Raw genomic sequence first — 21,507 nt, 5'->3', positions numbered from 1 at the left:
TCTCGAACTCCTGACCTCATGATCTGCCCACCTTGGCCTCCGAAAGTGCTGAGATTACAGGCGTGAGCCACTGTGCCCGGCCAACCTCAAGATTTTATTATCTTCACCATGAAACAAAAGATGATGCTTACAACTGGATCAATTGTCCCTTTGTCTTATCTTCTCCTGGTTCAACATGCTTGCATCTCTTAATAGCCAGCATCCTCTTAGATCTGCAGTTGAGCTCAGTGCACTGAAGTTTCAGCACAATCTTTGTAGTTTTAGCCTTTTTCTGGAAAATAAGCCTAGTCGGCCCACCATAGTCACTCTGCTTCCTGTCATGCCGCTTTGCCTGGGCATACAGAGAATCCTTGCCCTTCCTCTACCATGTCACTTTGTGGGATTGGTGTGTGCCACACTGTGACAGAAAGTCCGATGGGTTTCAGGAAGGTTCACCACGTTTGCAGGAGAACTGTTAGCACAGAAAGCCTTTCTCAGCTGCTTAGACCTCTCTACCTCCCTTCTCTGCTTCCCCTGCCCCAGAATGTCAAAGGCTGGCCATGTTTGGTAAGCCAGATTCCCGTCCTGTTGGCCCAGGCCCTCAGTTCTACAATTACAAAATTCTACTACTTTATATTTTAAATAAAACTCCCTTTAAAGGTAATTTATATGTATGTTCATTACAGACTTAACTGTAATAATGAAAAATTGTAAACAACCTAAATGTCCAATAGTAGCAGAATGATTAAATTAAGTCATGGTTCATTGATGCAGTAGAACGTGACATACTAATTTAAAATGGTGATCTCAAAGATTTAGTGACAGATTATATATGTACTAAATTTCATTAAAATTAATATACATGCAAAGGAGAAAAAAAGAAAGACCTCAAAATGCTAACAGTGGTATCTCTGTTCAAAAGGTTGGAGTGATTTTTTTTGCCTTTATAGCTTTCTATATTTTTATAATTCTTAAAAATTCAGCCAGGAGCAGTGGCTCACATCTGTAATTGCAGCACTTTAGGACGCCAAAGCGAGCAGATCACGAGGTCAGAAGATCGAGACCATCCTGGCTAACACAGTGAAACCCCATGTCCACTAAAAATACAAAAAATGAGCTGGGCGTGGTGGCATGCACCTGTAATCCCAGCTACTCAGGAGGCTGAGGCAGGAGAATCGCTTGAACCCAGGAGGTGGAGGTTGCAGTGAGCTGAGATCGTACCACTGCACTCCAGCCTGGGCGACAGAGTGAGATTCCATCTCAAAAAAAAAAAAAAAAAAAAAAAAATCAGTATGTGTTACTTTTGTAACTGGGAAACAAAATCAGTGAACATCATTTTTACCGAGGATGGGTCCTTTTTTTTAACCCTCCCACCATTTTTGTCTCTGTCTGCAGCGAACACAACCTGTGCTGAATGATCTGATGCCCGACATCGCAGTGGGTGTGTCCACACTGTCACTCAAGGACAGGAGGCTTCCAGAGCTTGCTGTAGACACAGAATTAAGCCAGTCAGTTTCTGAAGCAGGACCAGGGCCTCCCCAGCATCTGTCATGTATTTCACAGAGACATACACACACTTCTCGGAAAAAACACACACTAGAGCAAAAAACAGACTCCAGAGAAAATCCACAGGAATATCCGGATTTCTATGACTTCTCAAATGCTGCTTGCAGACCTTCTACTCCTGCTCCCAGCAGACGCACCCCTTCCCCTTCGCAAGGTGGATATTTTGGTCCCGATTTGTACAGCCACAATAAGGCATCACCAAGTGGCTTAAAGTCAGCCTACCTACCTGGCCAGACGTCTCCTAAAAAACAGGAGGAAGCTAGGAGAGAATATCCACTTTCCCCTGATGGGCATCTACACAGACAAAAGAATGAGCCGATACACCTGGACGTCGTTGAGCAACCTCCCCAGCGGTCAGACTTTCCTTTGGCAGCCCCAGAAAATGCTAGTACCGGTCCAGCCCATGTCAGGGGACGAACCTCAGTAGAAACTGACTTGACTTTTGGGCTGACTTCTAACAGACCTTCACTTTCTGCATGTAGCTCTGAAGCTCCCGAAGAGAGATCCAGTAGAAGACTGGCAGACAGTGAATCCCTGGGCCATGGAGCTCAGAGAAATACAGATTTGGAAAGGGAAGATTCCATAAGCAGAGGAAGGAGGTCACCAAGCAAGCCGGACTTCCTCTACAAAAAGTCTGCCCTCTGAGAGCAACCTCCAAGTCGTCTGTGCCTGAGATGTGAAACATCCCATTTTATGATGTAACCCAACAACTTACAGACCAGTTTATCAATGCCAGCTGATAACTCCGTTTCACATGATTTTGTTGTAGTTTTTGTGTATATATGTGTTTATTAGACATAGCATGCTAAGAAGGTTTTTTTTTTTTTTAATGTTGCATCTGTCTGATCTGTGTTTGAACAATTATGTCGGGAAGCATTTTTAAGAACAAGCAGGCTGGCACTTTTTATTTCTCTTTACAAATGATGGAATTTTTTGGCACTTGTGCATTTATTTTCTCTGTATTGATTTTATATCAGTATGTTAAACTTTATTGCCACATTTAAAGGACTGTATTTTCATACTTTTTTGCATTTTACCTTTCATCTACCAATCCATGTGCATTGGATTGCACACTAAGATGTATTTTCTTACGGAATAGTTGTGTTTATTTTTTAATTATAGAAATTCCAAAGAACAGCACGTCAGAATGCTCCTCTCTTTTCAGTAATTGTTTCAGTTCAGAGATCTTCCTGCTCAGCCTCCATAAATCTAATGTCCTTTTTTTTTAATAAGTCCTAGGAGCTGGGCTTCATTCCTCCAGCGGGAGTCCAGTCAGGGTCCTGAAGTCTGCTGGTTCAGGAAAGAACAGGAAGGAGAAAAGCCTTCTGTGCCCAGGCTAAAGCTGTTACATTTCCAGTGTGGATGCAGTCAGAATCCCTGCACATTCTGGTCATAAGGATTAGAGTCACCAAATGAGGCTCCAAGGAGATCGCATCCCTTGGAATTAGAAAGCAGTGGAGATCGTGCACAGTGACTCACACCTGTGATCGGCACTTTGGGAGGCCGAGGCGGGCGGATCACTGGAGCTCAGGAGTTCAAGACCAGCCTGGGCAACATGGCGAAACTCCATTTCCATAAAAAATAGAAAAGAAAAAAAAAAAAAAAAACACTAGCCGGGAATGGTGGTGCACGCCTGTAGTCCCAACTACTTGGGGGGCTGAGGTGGGAGGATCGCTTGAGCCTGGGAGGTTGAAGACTGCAGTGAGCCAAGATTGCACCACTGTGCTCCCGCCTGGGCAACAGTGAGACCCTGTCTCCAAAAAAAAAAAAAAAAAAAAGGCAGTGGAAATAGAGAAGTAACTTAAAGGGCACACTGACAGAATTTCTGGTTCTGAGCGTCAACTCTCCAGCTGCGATGGGGGAACTGACTGCTTGCTGCCTTTAATTGTCTTACTCTCTATGGGAAGAAAACTAAAGGGCTTCAGTCTCATGGATGTTATTTGGTGTTTGTAAACGTATGTTTTCTTTTCAACAATTTTCAAAGTATGTCTAAATTTTGGTGTTAGGTAATGCGTAATGCTTTCTCACCAACAGAAAAAAGGAAAAAAAAATGTTTTCAGTTAAACACTACATGTCCTACTTGAACTCCACGGGGACGCTGGTTTGGCATTTACTAAACCACTGAGCACATGGGGTCTTTCCGGATCCTCTCCCTTGGAAGGGCAATGTGTGAGCTAAGGACTGTTTTTTTCTTACTCTCCAATGTAAATATATTAGTATTTGAGTTTTTAAATCACTTCAACATTATTTGAGCATTTACTTTGTATTTTTACAAACACATAAACACACAGCCGTAGCACTTAGAAGAAAAGAGGCTTTCCAAACATTCCTTCTTCTGCAGGATATTTGGGAGCCTTTTTTCTGTGTATGTATATATATAAAAAACCATGAATCACTCACACTCACTCGAAAACTATGCAGGGCTAGGAAGCCTCTACGAGCTACCGGATAAATGAATTACATGCACTTTGAAGTAAATAGGTTTTCTATTGGGTGTCAACAACTCTGATTTCTCCCAAAACTATAGTTTCTCTTACGGTCTTTTCCTCCTTTACCCTGTGGATATACACTCAGGAATAATCTGACATTTTAGAAAAACCCGAACAGTAGATAGTCTCCAAGGTGGGAAACATGTCGTGTGTCTGCACACACCGGCAAACTGCCGCCGCTCGTTCTGCTGCCTGACTGGTTAGCTGCTGTGCGGGTGCACTCGGTGATGCTGCTGGTGCAAGCTCCCGAGCTCCCAGAGTTAACACTAATCTGCAGGTCGGCTGTGCATTGCATTCGAGGCTCCTTTTTTAAAGAGAAAAACATAGGCCTCTGTTCTCATTTGTAAGAAATTTGACTCATAATAGAAGACGGTGTCTTTTGAAGCCCAGCCTCTGTCTGTCTTCAGAAACAAAAGCGAATGCCATCATATTCCTTGATGTGTGTTTCTACCACATATGTATGTTGACATGTTCATGTACTGCGCCGGTACTGCAAGTAAAACTCAGTAGACCTAATTTGGATGGGGAGAAAAAACTCATCCCTGACCCTTTTTTTTTTTCCCTCCAAATGTTAGACCAGAGATGTTGATCCCACACATTCATTTTTCTGAAAATTCATGAACTATTCTCTCATGTCCCTGAAATATAATTATAAAAGTAAATGGCCACTATTCCTAAGATTATTTAGTTTATAAAGTTTGCTTTTAATCATACAGCAGCTTACCTGGCTAAAACTATGTGTATAAAGGGAAAACTTGCTTTAATCTGTGGGATTGCGGACTGGTGTGACTTGCAGAAGGTTAACAGGTGTGGGTTTTGTGTGTGTTAGATGAGGTGTTAGTGGACTTTTAATGTATCTTATGAAGTATGGTTACTAGGGTAGGTTGAAGAGCTACGTGCCTCTGGCTTTTGAACCCATCTATTAAATCTTTTTTAATGCTGTACTAAGATAAATGTGAAGTCTAAGTAAGGTTGCTCTCAGAAAAAAAGCATATATATGTATAAAATAAAATTTAGGCCATGGGAACTGGCATTTTACTTGGTGTAGGAATTAAGAGAACCAAATCACAAAAACACCAGATCTCCTTTTGAGATTGTGGACAATCAGGCCGTTTGGACAATCACCACTTCCAGTGCCCGCTGTGTGTTGAGGTTAGAGAACTACCATTTACATGCTAGAGCCAAGAGAGGACATTCAAGTTTCTTAAAGATGCTGTTGGTCTTTTTTCTTATGTTATTGTTTTAGTTTTGTGATTTTTATGAATAATTTTAAGTTCAGAGTCAACCCGTGGCTCCTAAGGGAAAAAACAGCAGCAGGAAAGGCAAAAAGTATTTGAAACATAGTTGTTTAAGTTTTCCACGCCCATTCTCACATGCCCCCTTCAGCTTTATTTCTGGGAACGTGTCCCTAGACCTCAGCTAGCCTGACACTGCAATAACCCGTTAGGCTTTGAGACTTTTCAGTGAATTCTTGACATTTCAGTCTTATAGAATTCTTTATGAAGCCTTACCTAATTCTTGTTTTTGCTTCCTCAGAAACTTGATTATACCTGCCATCCTTCATTGGATTTTTGTTTTGGTTTGTTGTTGCCATTCTAGCAATGAGCTTAGTCCTTGTACATCTGCATTAAGGTGCCGATGCAGAAGGCAAATTGGAAGCGCGCGCCAGCGGCAGTGGGGCTCAAAGCCGGCCTCCATGCATCATTCTCTGGAGTTGGAAGGACTGACATTTCTCAGTAACTACCCGGCAAAATATATATTTTCATAATGCTGAATTTAGAAAAAAAAAATGTTTCATGAAACACTTGTAAGATACTTATTTTGAAATTAATTATAAGGCATTCATATTTTTAGGACTGAATTCAAAGGGAAATGCTTCTTTGACTTTTTTTCATTGTTCGGTTGACTTTCAGCTTTCTGGAGTGACTATTAAAGCAGCAGTGATGGGTGCTATTCCTGGTTCTGCGTTAGTTTACTTTGTCTACTAAGTGATTTACTTTCAAACCTCATTACAGATAATCTTACTAAAAGACTTAACATGCACACTGCTAAAAGGTGTTTTACTGTTTTCCATTAACGCTGTTGTATGAACAATATTTGGTGACATGTCTTTCTGTCCTGTAGATTGTCATATCTGTTATGTAGTTATCCTATTGGCAAGTCCTTTGATTTTTTTTTTTTCCTCTAGAAAATCCTCAGACTGTCAATCTTCCATATTCTGAATATTATAATGCTGTGGCCATTTCTATAGAAAGATTACTTGCAAGTGTGTGTCTTGAAAATAACCTCTTGTATTTGTGTGTTTATGTGAGTTCTGTCTAAGAGGTCAGAGAAGCTCTGGAAGCTTCATCATCTGTACCTACACGTGACTGTATCTGGGTTACATGGGCAGGCGGGTACCAAGTCCTGCTCTTTGATGGGGTGGCTGAGAGAGAAAGGTTCCTGAACTCTCCTTGCTGTGTATGCACCACATCTGTACTTCAGAGCGGTGGAAAACCATCTACAACACTGCATTTCTTGTGGTTGTGCTGTTACTGGTATAAAGTCAAGTGCCTTCAATGCTAAAGGCTCAGAAATTTTTCTTAAACTGATTTCATGTCCTATGCAAGTGTTTTCTACAACCTGCATAACCAGTACTTTGTAAAACTTGTTTACGCTTCAATTGTATATAGTGATTTTTAAAGAAATATATAGTATTTTTATTTAGGTACCTCCAAACTTGAATTCATCTGTGTGAAGCATTGTAAAACGATACATTTCTCTTTTGAGTACCATTACAGTTGTACAGAGGTTTTCACTGCTTCTATTTTTCTACTGTTACTGATAAGCATGTAACTGACTTTATCCTACATATAGTTGGCATTTCAAATAAATGGCTTGTATAGAATCTGCTGAGTTGGATACAGTCTGTTTTAGCACTAGTGCAGCATATAGTCTTCCATTATAGATGTCATTGCACCCCTGGAGGGTAGAATTGGGAGGTTTTCTAGGTTGATTTTCTCTCTGTTTCTAGGATTTCAATCATTCAAGGCATTTTATTATCATCATCATCATCATTGTTTTCTTGGAAATCACACATTTTATTCTGAATTACCAGTTTCATTATTTTCTATTATTTCATTGAGATATTTCTGAGAAATTTTATTTTACAAATTTGAGTGAAAAGTTCCTCTCACAGGGGTCTGCAGGATTGCAGGAAGCTCAGCATGGCACCCATGTGAACCAGGCACCTGGATGTGTCCTGCTCTTCAGAGCCCTTCGAGGGTCAGAGACCTGGCCTAGATTCTGAGCTTTGCTTTTGCTTTCACACCCAGGCTTAGTAATATTTTCCAATTTCAAAAGGAAATGAGATCATGATCTAGAGTCTAGGATTCTCAAAAAAAAAAAAAAAAAAAAAAAAAACACAAAATGGAAAGTTTTCTAATTTCTATTTTTTAAAATGGCTACAAAAGAGCTCTTATTTTTTATTTTTCATTTTTCAGACAATGTCTCGCTCTGTCACCCAGGCTGGAGTACAGTGGTGTGATCACGGCTCACTACAGCCTCAATTTCCCAGGCTCAAATGATCCTCCCACCTCAGCCTCCCGAGTAGCTGGGGCTACAGTCAGTGTTACACCACTATGCCTGGCTAATTTCTAAAATTTTTTGTAGAGACAGGGGGTCTCACCACATTGCCTAGGATGGTCTCAAACTCCTGGACTCAAGTGATGCTCCCACTTCAGCCTCCCTAAATGTTGGGATTATAGGCATGAGCCACTGCAACCGGCAAGCTCTTACTTTAAAATGTTTTTTATCGTTTCAGTGCTAAATTCTGTCCTAGCATCTCACTCTTCATGCCTCACTAACAAGTTATTGCTTTATAGTTTGTAACCATCTTAGGTTTAACAGAAGGATATAAAGATAAAATCTAAGGTTTCTGTGGGTGAGCTGCTTAAATCTAAACAAGAGAATTGAAGAAATCAGCATTCATTTCTGCACTTGTGGATTATTCCTGGAAAAATGAACTCGGGCTAGCTTCCTGAGCCACTTTAGGCTTTACCTCTCCTCAATCCATTAGGGAATATTTCTTGAGTCCACTCCTCCTGGAGTCTGGGAATATGGAGTGGCAGACCAAACAGACAGGATCCCCAGTCTCAGAAACTTCCACCTCTAGCTGGAAATGACTTTTGTCCTAAAAACAAAACAAGGCTGGGTGCGGTGGCTCAAGCCTGTAATCCCAGCACTTTGGGAGGCTGAGGCAGGTGCATCGTGAGGTCAGGAGATCGAGACCAACAAGGTGAAACCCCATCTCTACTAAAAATAGAAAAATTAGCTGGGCGTGGTGGTGCGTGCCTGTAATCCCAACTACTTGGGAGGCTGAGGCAGGAGAATCGCTTGAACCCGGGAGGTGGAGGTTGCAGTGGGCCAAGATCACACCACTGCACTCCAGCCTGGCAACAGAGCGAGACTCCGTCTCAAACAAAAAATACAAGGCAGTTATCACAGCTAAGGGGAAGACCAGCTTGAAATGGCCCAGGAATGAATGAACAGGAGGAGAAATGCTGGAAGCAGCACTAAACACTTAATGTAATTTTTTCTAATCCCTCATTGAGTTAGGAACTCTTTCCTTTGATCCTCTGTGAATTAAGTACTATTATTTGTGCCGTTTTACAAAAGAGAAAAGCCCGGAGATACTGAGCACCTTGTCCAAGCCAGAAAGTTGGCAGAGCTTGGGCTCAAACCCAGGCAGTCTGGCTCCAGAACCCGAGTGCTCAGCCATTGTGTGGTTCTGCGCACCAGGAAGTCTGGTGGTCTGGGCAGGGGGGAGTCTGATGTGCAAAAGGTGGAAGCAGCTTCAAGGATGGCAATCATTTTTTCATCCTGTCAGTTTTTCCAAACATCGCTAGATGCTGAGACAGCAAAGTCATGAACAAAACAGTCACAGTCCCACTCAAAACATTTTCGAGTTTCCAAGAAGAAAAGACATTGAGGAACTACAGAGGTAAGGCTCAATGTCTCACTGGTCCCAGGGGTGGGAAGGCTTCGTATGGGAGTGACCTTGAAGGTGCAGGTGAAGGAAGAGACAGAGCAACAGGGCAAGGATTTGGGAGGGAGGGCTCCATGGAGAGACAGAGCCTGGACAGAGCGCAGGGGAGTGAGAGGGGGTGTGGGACCCTCCTAGGGCAGGGTGAGGCTTCCGAACGGCAACTCTGAAAGCTACTAGGGCATCGTACGCTGCGGCGTGGTTGAAAAGAAGCAGGAGTAGATTGAGAGATCCAGACAGGAGGCTGGTGTAGCCGTCCAGGGGAGAGCTGCCAGCAGCCAACAAAGAGAACAGATTCAGAACCTGCCGACGGTGCCATGTCTGCATGACTAGGTGCTTGCTCAGTGTGGGAAAGGAGGGGGAGCCAGATCTGGGGGGAAGACGGAGTTAGTGTTGGTCATGTTGACTTGGGAATGATTGCCAGGCAGCCAACTACTAGGTGGCAACTAGGTGTTAACCGGGGTGTTAGAGGAAAGGATTCTAGTTGGAGGCTTCGTGGGGGTTGTCCATGTATATGGGTGGCACTTACGGCCTTGGGAGTAGGTGGCGTGATTAGGGGAAAGGTTTAAAGGAAGAAGAAAGCGGGCTTGAATGATGAACTTGGGGGACTCCAACTTTTCCAAGCCAGCTGGAGGGAGTTGCTGGCCAAAGGCAGCCTAGCAGACAGAAAGAAAACCAGCAGTGTGCTGCTCAGAAGACCAGGCTGGGACAACTTGAGAAAAGAGGGAATGTGATCTTCAGAATAAATGAAGTGAAAGAAGCAATATACAAAAAATTGCATCCATATGCTCCCATTTGGAAAGAAGACAAAAAAAGGAAATGGATGCAAATACATACATAAACATTTCTGCAGCCAGGCGCGGTGGCTCACGCCTGTAATCCCAGCACTTTGAGAGGCCAAGGCAGGTGGATCATTTCAGGTCAGGAGTTCAAGACCAGCCTGGCCAACATGGTGAAAACCCATCTCTACTAAAAATACAAAAATTAGCTGAGTGTGGTGGCAGGGGCCTGTGATCCCAGCTACTCCAGAGGCTGAGGCACGAGAATCGCTTGAACCCAGGAGGCAGACATTGCAGTGAGCCGAGATCGTGCCACTGCCCTCCAGCCTGGGTAATAGAGCGAGACTCAGTCTCAAAACAAACAAACAAAAATTCTGCAAGAATCTACAAGAACGTGCATAGGACTGCCTCTGGAGAGGGGCATTGGCAATACATGCAACTGCCAATTAATGGCAGCCTTTTTGTACTAGTTGAGTGTTTAAATGATGTGCAGGTATTACTTTTTCAAGTTAATTAAAGGTAAGAGATTAAGGGTCAATTCCACCCCTTTCCAAAAGTTAGCCCTGCGGCTGCTGTTCCAAGGTTTTGGAAGATCGGGCCCCTAAGGCGGGTTGGGTCAGCTTCAAGGGGAAGGTGTAGAATTGGAAGAGCAGTTTGGTGGCAGCTGGAGAGAGAAGTCAGGTGGGGCAGGTGCGAGTCTGAGTGGGAGGTGAGAAGGTGGAGATGATCTGTGTAGACAGCCTTTTTGAGTAGCTTAGTGGTGGAGAGGAGGGAAACTGAAGGCATTGTGAGGAGTGAGGAGACGACCAAGCTGTCCCTGGAAGCTGGCTGGGGTCATCATTACTGTCATCTTGTGGGTCAGTCATGAGAGACCTTGTCACATACGTGGGCTTTCCTTGTCCCCCGGGAAGCTGGTTGACTTATCAACAGGAGAAGGAGGTCGGCTGCGCATCATTTGTTCTTTTATATATATACTTTAAGTTCTGGGTTATATGTGCAGAACGTGCAGGTTTGTTACATAGGTATACACGTGCCATGGTGGTTTGCTGCACCCATTAACCCGTCACCTACATTAGGTATTTCTCCTAATGCTCTCCCTCCCCAGCCCCCACCCTCTGACAGGCCCCGGTGTGTGGTGTTTCCCCCGTGTCCATGTGTTCTCATTGTTCAACTCCCACTTATGAGTGAGAACATGTGGTGTTTGGTTTTCGGTTCCTGTGTAAGTTTGCCGAGAATGATGGTTTCGACCTTCATCCATGTCCCTGCAAAGAACATGAACTGATCCTTTTTTATGGCTGCATAGTATTCCATAGTGTATATGTGCCACATTTTCTTTATCCAGTCTATCATTGATAGACATTTGGGTCGCATCATTTGTTCTTAAGGATTCCTCACTTCCTACTTGCAGCTCCTCTCTCCGGGTGTTCAGAAATCATTCCACGGTAGGTGCTAGTTTGTTTTAGAAGCCTCTAGGGGACACCTGTCAGGTCACCAGTCCATAGTTTCCAGAATCTACCATCCCCCACCTAAAAGTACAAAAGCAAATGAATTGAGACCTATGGTCATTTCTGGCGTTGGGGTCCCTGTCTCTCTCTCGGTCGTCCTACCTAGAGTGCCTGCAGTGTGCTATGAATAGTTCCCGAGTCACTTCTGCAGGGCCTCCCGGCTCCTTCTGCCCATGCTCGCCTGCTTTTGCTCTGCTTTTTTGGTTCAAGGCTGTCCTCTTACAGAAAGTATGGAAGTGAGTCATGTGTGTCCACACTCCCTGTAGTCAGCTAACTGTCCTTGCTCCACACCTGGCTTTATACATTGCACTCACGGTCTTGGGGTTTCTCACGGGCATCACCCCAGTCTGGAGTGTAGCTCCACGGCCCACCCAATAGGTCCATCTGTCTCCAAGCCTCTTGCCCGCGGACCCTTTTTTATTCCGTCTCTGAAACCCAGAGCTCACCAGTTCCATACAACCATGTCCATTTCCTCCGGTGTCAGCCCCGTGCCTTTCCCCGGCCTGGGATTAAGCTGTGCCCCTCGGAGAGCTTGCCGGTGCTTTGAGCCTCATCTCACAGAGCCTTGGATTCGGGCTCTCATGCCTTGTCTCCAAGCTTTAGGGACTGTTCTTATGCAGGCTGTTGGCCTGTGGAGGGTCTTCAGAGAGGGTGAGGAGGCAGAGCCAGGAAAGCATGCCTGGGAGGAGGAAGGAAGGCAGGAGGAAGGCCTGCCCGGGCTGGGGGATCCTCGGGGTACCTGCAGGGCAGAGCCAGGGCTGGGCCTGCCTCTGCCACTTCCTGGCTGTGGAAGCTGGGGCAAAGCACCTAACCCGTCTCCTCATCCTTAAACTGGAGATAATGCCAGTGCACTTCTTGAGCGCTGGTCGTGGACTTTCCAAGTCTGACTCGCGATCCTCAAGTCACCCTGTGCAATAGTTCTCATCCTCAGGTTCAGATGAAGAAAATCCTCAATACCTGCCTTGCAGGGCTGCTACGGGCTCCTGGGGGCACCTGTAGACGCCTGCACTCTCCTGGAATTCCTCACCCTTCTTCTAGCTAGCTCCACGAATATCCTCCATCTCTGGAATCTTCTGGTACAATCGTTGCCAACCCTTTTGACACCAGGGACCGGTTTCATGGAAGACACTTTTTCCACGGACAGGGGTGGCAGTTGGGGGCGGGGGGAGGTTGGTTTCGGGATGATTCAAGCGCATTGCTTTTAACATTGGATTCTCCTAAGAAGCGCACAACCTAGATCCCTCTCATGCGCAGTTCTCAATAGAGTTCTCCTATGAGAATCTAATGCCGCCGCGGATCTAACAGGAGGCGGAGCTCAGGCGGTAACACTCGCCGCGCACTTCCTGCTGTGTGGATCCTAAGGGACGATGGACGGTACCGTGGCACCCTCGTTCCAGCAGAGGCACCATAAATGCCTCCCTGCCCTCTGAGACTGATCTAAAAGCGATTGTTCTTCCCATCTCTCCATGTTCCAGCGGAGCCACTGAAGTCCCTGGGAAGTCCAACTGTAAGTGACCCCAAGAGACCTTAGCGCCCCCAACATCCCACCATTCCTGGGCTGCCAGGACTGGGTTCTTTGCAGAGTTGCAGTCAGGTGACCCTGTGCCTGCCGCTGCCGCTCTCCCGAGTCATTCGCCAGGCTTCTTCCTACAGAAGTCCCCTGATGGCACCCAAGGTTGTTTCCCCGCCCTGCTCAGGTGTCCTCCCCCACCCCCAGTGCCAGCGTCCTTGTGCTCCTACCCCGCCCCTCCTGCCTCCTGCCCTGGCTGTCCTCCTAGCTCCTCCTCGCCCACTTAGCCCTCTCCCAGGACGTGGGCTCCTTCTCACTCTTTCCACGGACTGTGTGTCAGGAAGGGTGGTGGGAGACGTCTCTCTCTCTAACACCCCAACACCTCTCCAGCCCCCACGGTCCAGTGTCCCACTCCCACCCTTGCAGCTGCCACCCCCAGTCACTCCTTTCGTATCCTGAAGGCTTTGGCTCCAACCTCACTAACGTCCTCTCTGGTGTCATCCTGGTAGCTGCCTAGACCGTCTCCAGCTACCTGTCCATGGCACAGCTCTCCCCTGTCCCCAGAACATCTCTACCTTTGAAATCCTAACCTCACTGCCCGCTCTCAGGTCGGATCACCTCCTGTCCAGAGCCTCTCCCTGGACCTCCTCTGAAACTCTGGCCTCCTTGCTCCCCTGCCAGGATGGTCCAGCTTCCACAGGTGGCAGCCGTTTCAACGTGCCCAGCTGCAACCCATCCTCCCCGCCCAACTCAACCCATAAACAGGGTGTCCATCTCCAGCTTTGGGAGACTGAAGACAGCCACGCCCCAGTGGTACCTGTGGTCCCCAGCCTCCCGTGGCTCCGTGTGCCTGGGTCCTGCGGGTCAGCCTTAACATGTTCTTCTTGGGGCCACTTTCCACCCCTCTTCTCTCACCTGAGCCGCCCTCCAGCTCACTCCTCCCCTCCCACCTCCCAGGGAAATGGAGGCTGCCAATGGAACTCCCTTTTGAGGCCTCATTCCAACACCCTCACCTGCATCCCCCTGCCACCAGGTCTGGTGGTCCTTCTGTCCCATCCTATCCCATCTTCTAACAGCTCCAATGTCACCTGTGGTCCACCCTCAGCAATGGCTCCACCTTAAGAATGTGCGTTGGCCCAAGTGTCTCTGAACTTCAACAAGCAACTCCCTGGACTGGCCTTCTGCAGCTGCACCCTCTCTTTGTCCCCTCACAGTGGTGCCAACTGTGGCACACACCCTGCCCTCTGCAATCTGGCCTCCACCCGCCACTTGTGGAAATTGCTCTAGCCAAGGTCACCCGCTGGTGACCTTCATCATTAAACGCAGTGGATGCTGTCGGGGCCCATGGGCCCCCCCTCATTTCCCTTCTATCCAGGAGCACTCCTGTCCCCCACTCCCTCACTCTCCTCTGGCCTGCCTGATGCCAAGGCTCTGTCCTGCCTTGGTCCCTCCCCTCCCTCTCCTTCTTGGGAACCAAGTGCCCAACTAGGACATTAGCTCTGGAGGCTTAGCTTAGTCAGGGGCTTAGCATGAAGAATGCTGCTTGCTGTGTGGAGGGTGCCTGCCCTCAGACCAGCCTACCTCCTGGAGTGTAGGACCAGGGAGGGGCCCAAGCAACCACAGACAAGGCCACGTTACCCCAAATCAGCCTTACCAGGAATAAAATGGAGGTGGGGATCTGTCGTTCTTATTTCTAAATTGGCTTAGAACTTAAAATCTCAATGGACCCAGACCCTTTTGCTCTTGACTTTGCTGCAGAGGCACCCCAACTTCTGTAACGTGGGTTCTTGGCCTTCCCAACCCCCGGGCTGCCCTTCTCAACCTGCACCTCAGCTTCGGCCTTCCTTTCAGTGCTGGTGTCCCTGGCATCTGCCCGAGGCCCCCTTTCCTTCTCACTTTTCCTTATCTCCCTGGGGAAGAGCCCATTCATTTCCATGGTGCCAATGAGTGTGGCTGCTGATCACTCCCAAAGCTCATCCCCAGCCTTGGCCCCTGGACCTCAGATCCATTTACACAGCAGCCCTCTCAGATGCCCAGCAGGCAGCTCCAAGCCACTCAGCACCTGTCTTCTGCCCCAGCCTAGCCTGTGCCGCAACAAAACCATTCGTTGCTCCCCACGTCTTTCCTATGCAAAAACCTCCTCCTGGGGAGAAGCAGACGCCAGTGCCATGCAGCCTGTAGAACCGTGAGGCAAAATAAACCTCTCTTCTTATAAATCACCCAGTCTCTGGTATATTTATTTATTTATTTATGAGGCAAGACCTTACTCTGTCACCCAGGCTGGAGTGCAGTGCAGTGGCACAATCACAGCTCATTACAACCTCAACCTCTCAGGCCCAAGTGATCCTCCCACCTCAGCCTCACAAGTAGCTGGGACTGCAGGTGTCTGCCACTACGCCCAGCTAATTTTTGTACTTCTTGTAGACACAAGGTTTCGCCATGTTGCCCAGGTTGGTCTTGAACTCCTGGACTCAAGCAATTCTCCCACCTCACCCTCCAAAAGTGCTGGGATTACAGCTCTGAGTCACTGTGCCTATCCCAGCCTCAGGTATTTCTTTATGGCAATGCAAGAGGATGAACGCAGTGACCCAAATGGGATGTGGCCTTACTGGCTCCCGGGAGGTCGGCCAGGTTGGCTTCCTGTACTTCCCAGGTTCCCCCGATAGCAATGACCTTCAGTAGGGGCTGGACTAGGCCACTTCCTGGTCCTGTAACCATGCAGACTGATCATTCAATTTTCTTCTGCTCCACTAATGTCCTTCAAGGGAGGTGGGAGAACGGCAGTCTCTGGGGCATTGATGATTATAGAGTCATCTCTTTTTAGCTGTGTAAGCAACTCCAGGACTGCAGAGAACACTTTACCCACCTAAGCTGAACTCACCATGGGTGATGACCACAAGTCCACATCCAAGGTAGCAGGAGTTTGGGGGAGGCCAAAGATGGGTCACTATACTGGCTTTTTGGGTTGTTTTTATGTTTACTTAGAAATAATGGCTACTGTGTAGGGTGGACCTCACATTTTTCTCAGGCTGTCAGCTCCAGCCCTCTCTCCCTCTGCACACAGCAATACCTGAACACTGTGACTGGTCACACCCCAGCCCATTGCTTTGTTCTGCTGTTCATCTAGACCCCAATTATTAGACCCCAGGGGGTACGGTGAAGTCAGGTGGATGAAGGAGCTCTGCTCAGGGGACCTTGGATCAGGCTGCATTTTACAGAATAGCAGAATAATGAACTACCCAATGTTGTGAACCAGTCCCTCTGCTTTGAGGGCAGGACCCCAGGGCGGAAGAGCTGTTAAGAATATACCATTACATTTCTTTTGAAGAGACGAGGTCTCGCTCTGTTGCCCAGGCTGTAGTGCAGTAAGTGGCTATTCACAGGTGCAACCACGGCACTCTATAGCCTCCAACTCCTGGCTCAAGCAATCCTCCTGCATCAGCCTCCCAAGGAGCTGGGACTACAGGCATGAACCTCCATGCCCGGCCCTATGCATTTTTTTTCTTTTGAGACGGAGTCTCGCTCTGTTGCCCAGGCTGGAGTGCAGTGGCGCAATCTCGGCTCACTGCAAGCTCCACCTCCTGGGTTCACGCCATTCTCCTGCCTCAGCCTCCCGAGTAGCTGGGACTACAGGCGCCCGCCACCACGCCCGGCTAATTTTTTGTATTTTTATTAGAGACAGGGTTTCACCGTGTTAGCCAGGATGGTCTCGTTCTCCTGACCTCATGATCTGCCTGCCTCAGCCTCCCAAAGTGCTGGGATTATAGGCATGAGCCACCGTGCCTGGCCTGCATTTTCTTATAACCTGCAGAGGGAGGCTGTGTAGACTTAAATATGACTAAAAACAATCTGAAAAGCAATGATTTTGTATTGGTTTTATTTAAATTTTACAGAAACCTGATTAGAGTTAAGTATGTAATTATAAGTCCAGTAACAATTTCTACAAAAATGCACATACAATGCCAGAACTCCTTAAAAGCAACTAATATCATATTTGTGTTTTGCATAAAACATGCATTAATATGTTGGCCAAAATCAGTCTCTACAAGAAGAGACAGTCCAATACAGTCGATAAGAAAACTAGTTGTGAACAACAGGTAAAAAAAGAGGTTTCCAGTTAATGTGAAAGAAGGAATAGTACCTTTCATAAAACAAGCCCTTCAGCGTTGGGTTAACTGATTGGTACTATTGTGCTGCACGTAATGTAACACATCACCTCCAAGACTTGGTCCTGATCGGTCATAGGAAGGAAGGGACTTTCTGGTAGTTACATCAGATATTTGAGAAGATTAAAAGCTTTCTGGACATGATGGTATACTAGTAGTGGAACCTTGCAAAAAGGGTTTGAAACATTCTCAGACTTGGAAGAGCTCCCAAGCTTGATAAACAGCCTCAAAGACACCCCGAGCCTTTGAACGGAGCCCTCTGCACAAGCCCAGCTCAGGGCTCACCAGCATGTCCTACGGCCACAAGAGCTTCCAGCTCCACTTACCACCCTTTGTGAGGATCTGTAATTAAGAGACTGAGTGCTGAAGAACATGGTTGTGCCATTTCTTTGAGGCTTTGACTTTTTATAAGGCCTAGTTCATCTCGTCCAGGGAATGGGCACTCAAATGAATACACGGATGCTGGACACATAGGGAGTATTAATATACATGATGGCTCCACAGCCTGAAATGCTTTTATTAACATACATCAAGATGTGTCTCCGACTGTCAGGAAAGACCTTGTTCCTCCAGAGGGAGAGAGAAGCTGAGGGCTCTCTATGTATCACAAGGCCTTTACTCCACAGACTGAGGGGCGTTAAAGAGGTCTCGTATCAACTGAAAGGACTTCCCCTCAAATGTGGGGCTCTGTACAACCTTCCATGAGGATCTCCAAAAACAAGATCTCATAGTCGCTAGGGAAGCGGCGGCGGACGTTAACATTGTATACACAAAACTCTGCATTCGTGCAGCCTCGGGCCTTGTTTGGAATCTCTTCCACAGTCTGTCTCTTCCAAAACAGAGCTCCCCACCCTGCTTATTACAAGTAAGCTAACTCAGGATCTGTTTTCTGTAGCACAGATTTGAGGGGGGAAATAATAATTTATTGGGGTTCTAATAACATTTTCATAACAGAATATCAAAATAGGTCCATTTTTGATATATGCTTATGAATATCCCTGATAATATCAAGAAATCCAGAGGACTTCGTAAACCACCAAGATTTCACAGGGGTGAGACCCGGTCTGTTTTCTAGGCAGCAGAAAAGGGACTAGTATACTGGCAAATGTTCTCCAGGAAGCCCTGTGAGCGCTACAGTACTGAAATTCTAATTCTAGTGCCAGTAGAATCGTGAACAAAAATTTCACTTGAACTGTATTAGTAAAATTCATAACAAAGGTTTGCTCCCTCAACCCTATCACCTGCTAATCTCTCTGCCTGTGACAGACATTCAGACCAGAAAACCATCAGTCCTGGCTACTCTGGAGGTTGGGCCTAGAGAACACAAGCCCCAAGATCCTTTCTAAGCTATGACCAAACCTCAGAAAACAGGGATGTGAAAGAAGGAGCAGACCAGGCTTGAGGAAGCTTTGACCCAAGGCACCACGATCATAGGGGCGAGGGGACCTGCAGAGGTTCTAGGTGACGGGAAGAGAGCCTTCCGTGACGCCTGCGGAGGAGGTTCTGGGAGGCAACAGCTCTGTGGCAAAACACACACATCTGGGAGTGAAATAACAGATCATTAAACAAGACACCAATTTGCTTTCTCAAAACCAAATCAAACTTTAAAAAACTACGCAAATAACCCTGGGTGCACTGGAGTAGGAGTACACTGGAGAAGTCTGTGGAATGAGCTGCACTAGCTGAGTCACAGAGGACGCTGGCTGTGACGTCAGCATCCACACTGTGGCTACTGCAGCTAGAGAGAATGAAGGGAGCGCGAGGCCTCTCCAAACAGAGGACGGAAAGGGGGCCGAATGTGAACCACACCTCTTTTATTCCAAGAATGGGAAGTGCATTTTCATTGGCCTGAATGAGAAGCTTCATCCTCCACTCTAGCTGCAGTAATACTGCATCCCGTCCACTCTTCTTCTCTTTTTTGACTGAAACTCTTCAAAGAACTGCTGAATGTCCTCTCTCTTAACAACCTGTTGATGAAAAGCAAAGATTATGAAAGAGAACTAAGTAACAGAATCGCAATTATGAGGCCATAGCATTCACAAACAAGTCAAATGATACTGCTAAGAATTATGTTCATGTGCAGTTAATGATACCATCTCCATTTTCTGTTTTTTTTTTTTTGAGATGGAGTCTTGCTCTGTCACCCAGGCTGGAGTGCAAGTGGCATGATCTCAGCTCATGTAACCTCCACCTCCTGGGTTCAAACCATTCTGTTGCCTCAGCCTCCCCAGTAGCTGGGATTACAGGCACGCACCACCATGCCCAGCTAATTTTTGTATTTTTAGTAAAGACAAGGTTTCACCATGTTGGCCAGCCTGGTCTCGAACTCCTGACCTTATGATCCACCTACTTCGGCCTCCCAAAGTGCTGGGATTAGAGGCTTGAGCCACCGTGCCTGGCCAGCATCTCCATTTTCTAGGAGGGATGCTCAGGCACACAGGGCTGACCTGCTCAGAGCCACACAGCTGGGCACAACAGCAGAATGGTTCAAAGCTGGGTGACCCCTACTGCAGTTTCCCTTTACAAAATGAGACAACAGGGGCGCCTATCTAGCAGGGTCAACTGAAGGCTGGACGAGCAACAACACCCACAAAACACTGCCTGGCACGTGGCAAGTTCTCAAGATGAGCTGAAATTGGCAGAGCCAGCACACAAACTGAGAACCCCAAAGTCCTCCTCAGACCACTGCCCACACCCTCTTACCAGAGCTGTGTTTCTGAATGTCCTCCAGCTCTGCAAAAGCACCCACAAAAAACAAAATGTACTATACTGGGAGATTGTGCTTTCTTTACCAGCAACAGAGGTGTTAAGAAAAAGGAACTAAAAAGCTTTTCCCTCTGGCCAAAGTTGCTCATGCCTGTAATCCCAGCACTTTGCGAGGCCAAGGCGGGTGGATCACAAGATCAGGAGATCAAGACCATCCTGGCTAACACGGTGAAACCCCATCTCTACTAAAAAAAATACAAAAAACTAGCCGGGCGTGGTGGCGGGCGCCTGTAGTCCCAGCTACTCGGGAGGCTGAGGCAGGAGAATGGCGTAAACCCAGGAGGCGGAGCTGGCAGTGAGCCCAGATCGCGCCACTGCACTCCAGCCTGGGCAACAGAGCGAGACTCCGTCTCAAAAAAAAAACTTTTCCCTCTTTGTCATCAATGAAAAAACAAACTTAACAGTCCAAAATTAAAGATGTTTGCTATATACACAGAAAAATAATTGGGAAAAAAACTCATACTGTAGAAGCAGCACTTTGAATAAATCCACCTTATGCAATAAAAATGGAAATTTATCTATTTTATTGGAAAAAGGATTTAGTGTCCCATACAAAGGTGTTTATGATATTAGCAAAATAAAATATTACAAATAACAAAATAAGACAAAGGGAAAACACAAATAAAAAAGCAAACCGGTCTAGGTGCAGTGGTTCACGCCTGTAATCCCAGCACTTTGGGAGGCCAAGGTGAGCGGATTGCTGGGGCCAGGAGTTCAAGAACCAGCCTGGACAACATGGCGAAACCCTGTCTCTACTGAAAACACAAAAATTAGCAGGGCGCGGTGACGGGGGCCTGTAATCCCTGCTACTCAGGAGGCTGAGGCAGGAGAATTGCTTGTACCCGGGAGGCGGAGGCCACAGTGAGCCGAGATCATGCCACTACACTCCAGCCTGGGCGACAGAGTGAGACTCCATCTCAAAATAAACAAAACAAAACAAAACAAAAAGCCAACTGGACAACCTGGCAGTCCCTGCCCACCCCAACAGCGAGTCTGCGCCAATGGATCCGTCGAAAGCTGTCTAATGCCATCACAGAAACAGGTTTGTTTATTTATTTTTTGAGACAGGGTCTCCCTCTGCAACCCAGACTGGAATGGAGTGGCGCAATCACAGTTCACTGCAGCCTCGACCTCATTGACTCAAGCAAACCTCCCGCCTCAGCCTCCCAAGGAGCTGGGACTATAGGGTGCACGCCACACCTGGCTAATTGTTTTTTGTTGTTGTTGTTGTTTGTTTTTGAGATGGAGTCTCACTCTGTTGCCCAGGCTGGAGTGCAGGAGTACAGTGGCACAATCTCGGCTCACTGCAAGCTCTGCCTCCCGGGTTCATGCCATTCTCCTGCCTCAGCCTCCCGAGTAGATGGGACTACAGGTGCCCACCACCACACCTGGCTAATTTTTTTTTGTATTTTTAGTAGAGACGGGGTTTCACCATGTTAACCAGGATGGTCTTGATCTCCTGACCTTGTGATCCGCCCACCTTGGCCTCCCAAAGTGCTGGGATTATAGGCGTGAGCCACCGCGGCCAGTCCACGCCTGGTTAATTTTTAAATTTTGTGTAGATACGAGGTCTCACTATATTACCCACACTGGGCTCAAACTTCTGAGCTCAAGGGATCCTCCCACCACTCCGTCCCAGAATGCTGGGATTACAGGTATGAGCCATGACACCCAGCATGTTTGTTTTTTAATAAGGTAACACATGCTTATTGTTCAGAAAGAAG

General features: G+C 46.9%; 2 protein-coding genes across 5 annotated transcripts in view; one reads left to right on the top strand and one right to left on the bottom strand.

Moving 5' to 3' along the window:
- BTBD7 (BTB domain containing 7) overlaps positions 1-6,921 on the top strand; it is a 104,862-nt gene extending 97,941 nt beyond the window's left edge. For both annotated transcript variants that reach the window (XM_007987654.3, XM_073011278.1), the window contains one exon: positions 1,375-6,921. In XM_007987654.3, the coding sequence (XP_007985845.1) occupies positions 1,375-2,190 (816 nt within the window). In that variant the 3' untranslated portion in view covers positions 2,191-6,921. The remainder of the gene's footprint in view (positions 1-1,374) is intronic.
- A 9,790-nt stretch (positions 6,922-16,711) lies between these two features.
- UBR7 (ubiquitin protein ligase E3 component n-recognin 7) overlaps positions 16,712-21,507 on the bottom strand; it is a 29,449-nt gene continuing 24,653 nt past the window's right edge. For 2 of the 3 annotated variants that reach the window (XM_007987650.3, XM_007987651.3), the window contains one exon: positions 16,712-18,984. In XM_007987650.3, the coding sequence (XP_007985841.1) occupies positions 18,892-18,984 (93 nt within the window). In that variant the 3' untranslated portion in view covers positions 16,712-18,891. The remainder of the gene's footprint in view (positions 18,985-21,507) is intronic. The other variant, XM_037984418.2, reaches the window with a different exon arrangement.

This window comes from Chlorocebus sabaeus, chromosome 24, assembly GCF_047675955.1.
Source record: "Chlorocebus sabaeus isolate Y175 chromosome 24, mChlSab1.0.hap1, whole genome shotgun sequence".
In the NCBI taxonomy this organism is placed as follows: Eukaryota; Metazoa; Chordata; class Mammalia; order Primates; family Cercopithecidae; genus Chlorocebus; species Chlorocebus sabaeus.
Note: the sequence above shows the minus strand (reverse complement) of the source record. Positions and strands in the feature narration are given on the sequence as shown.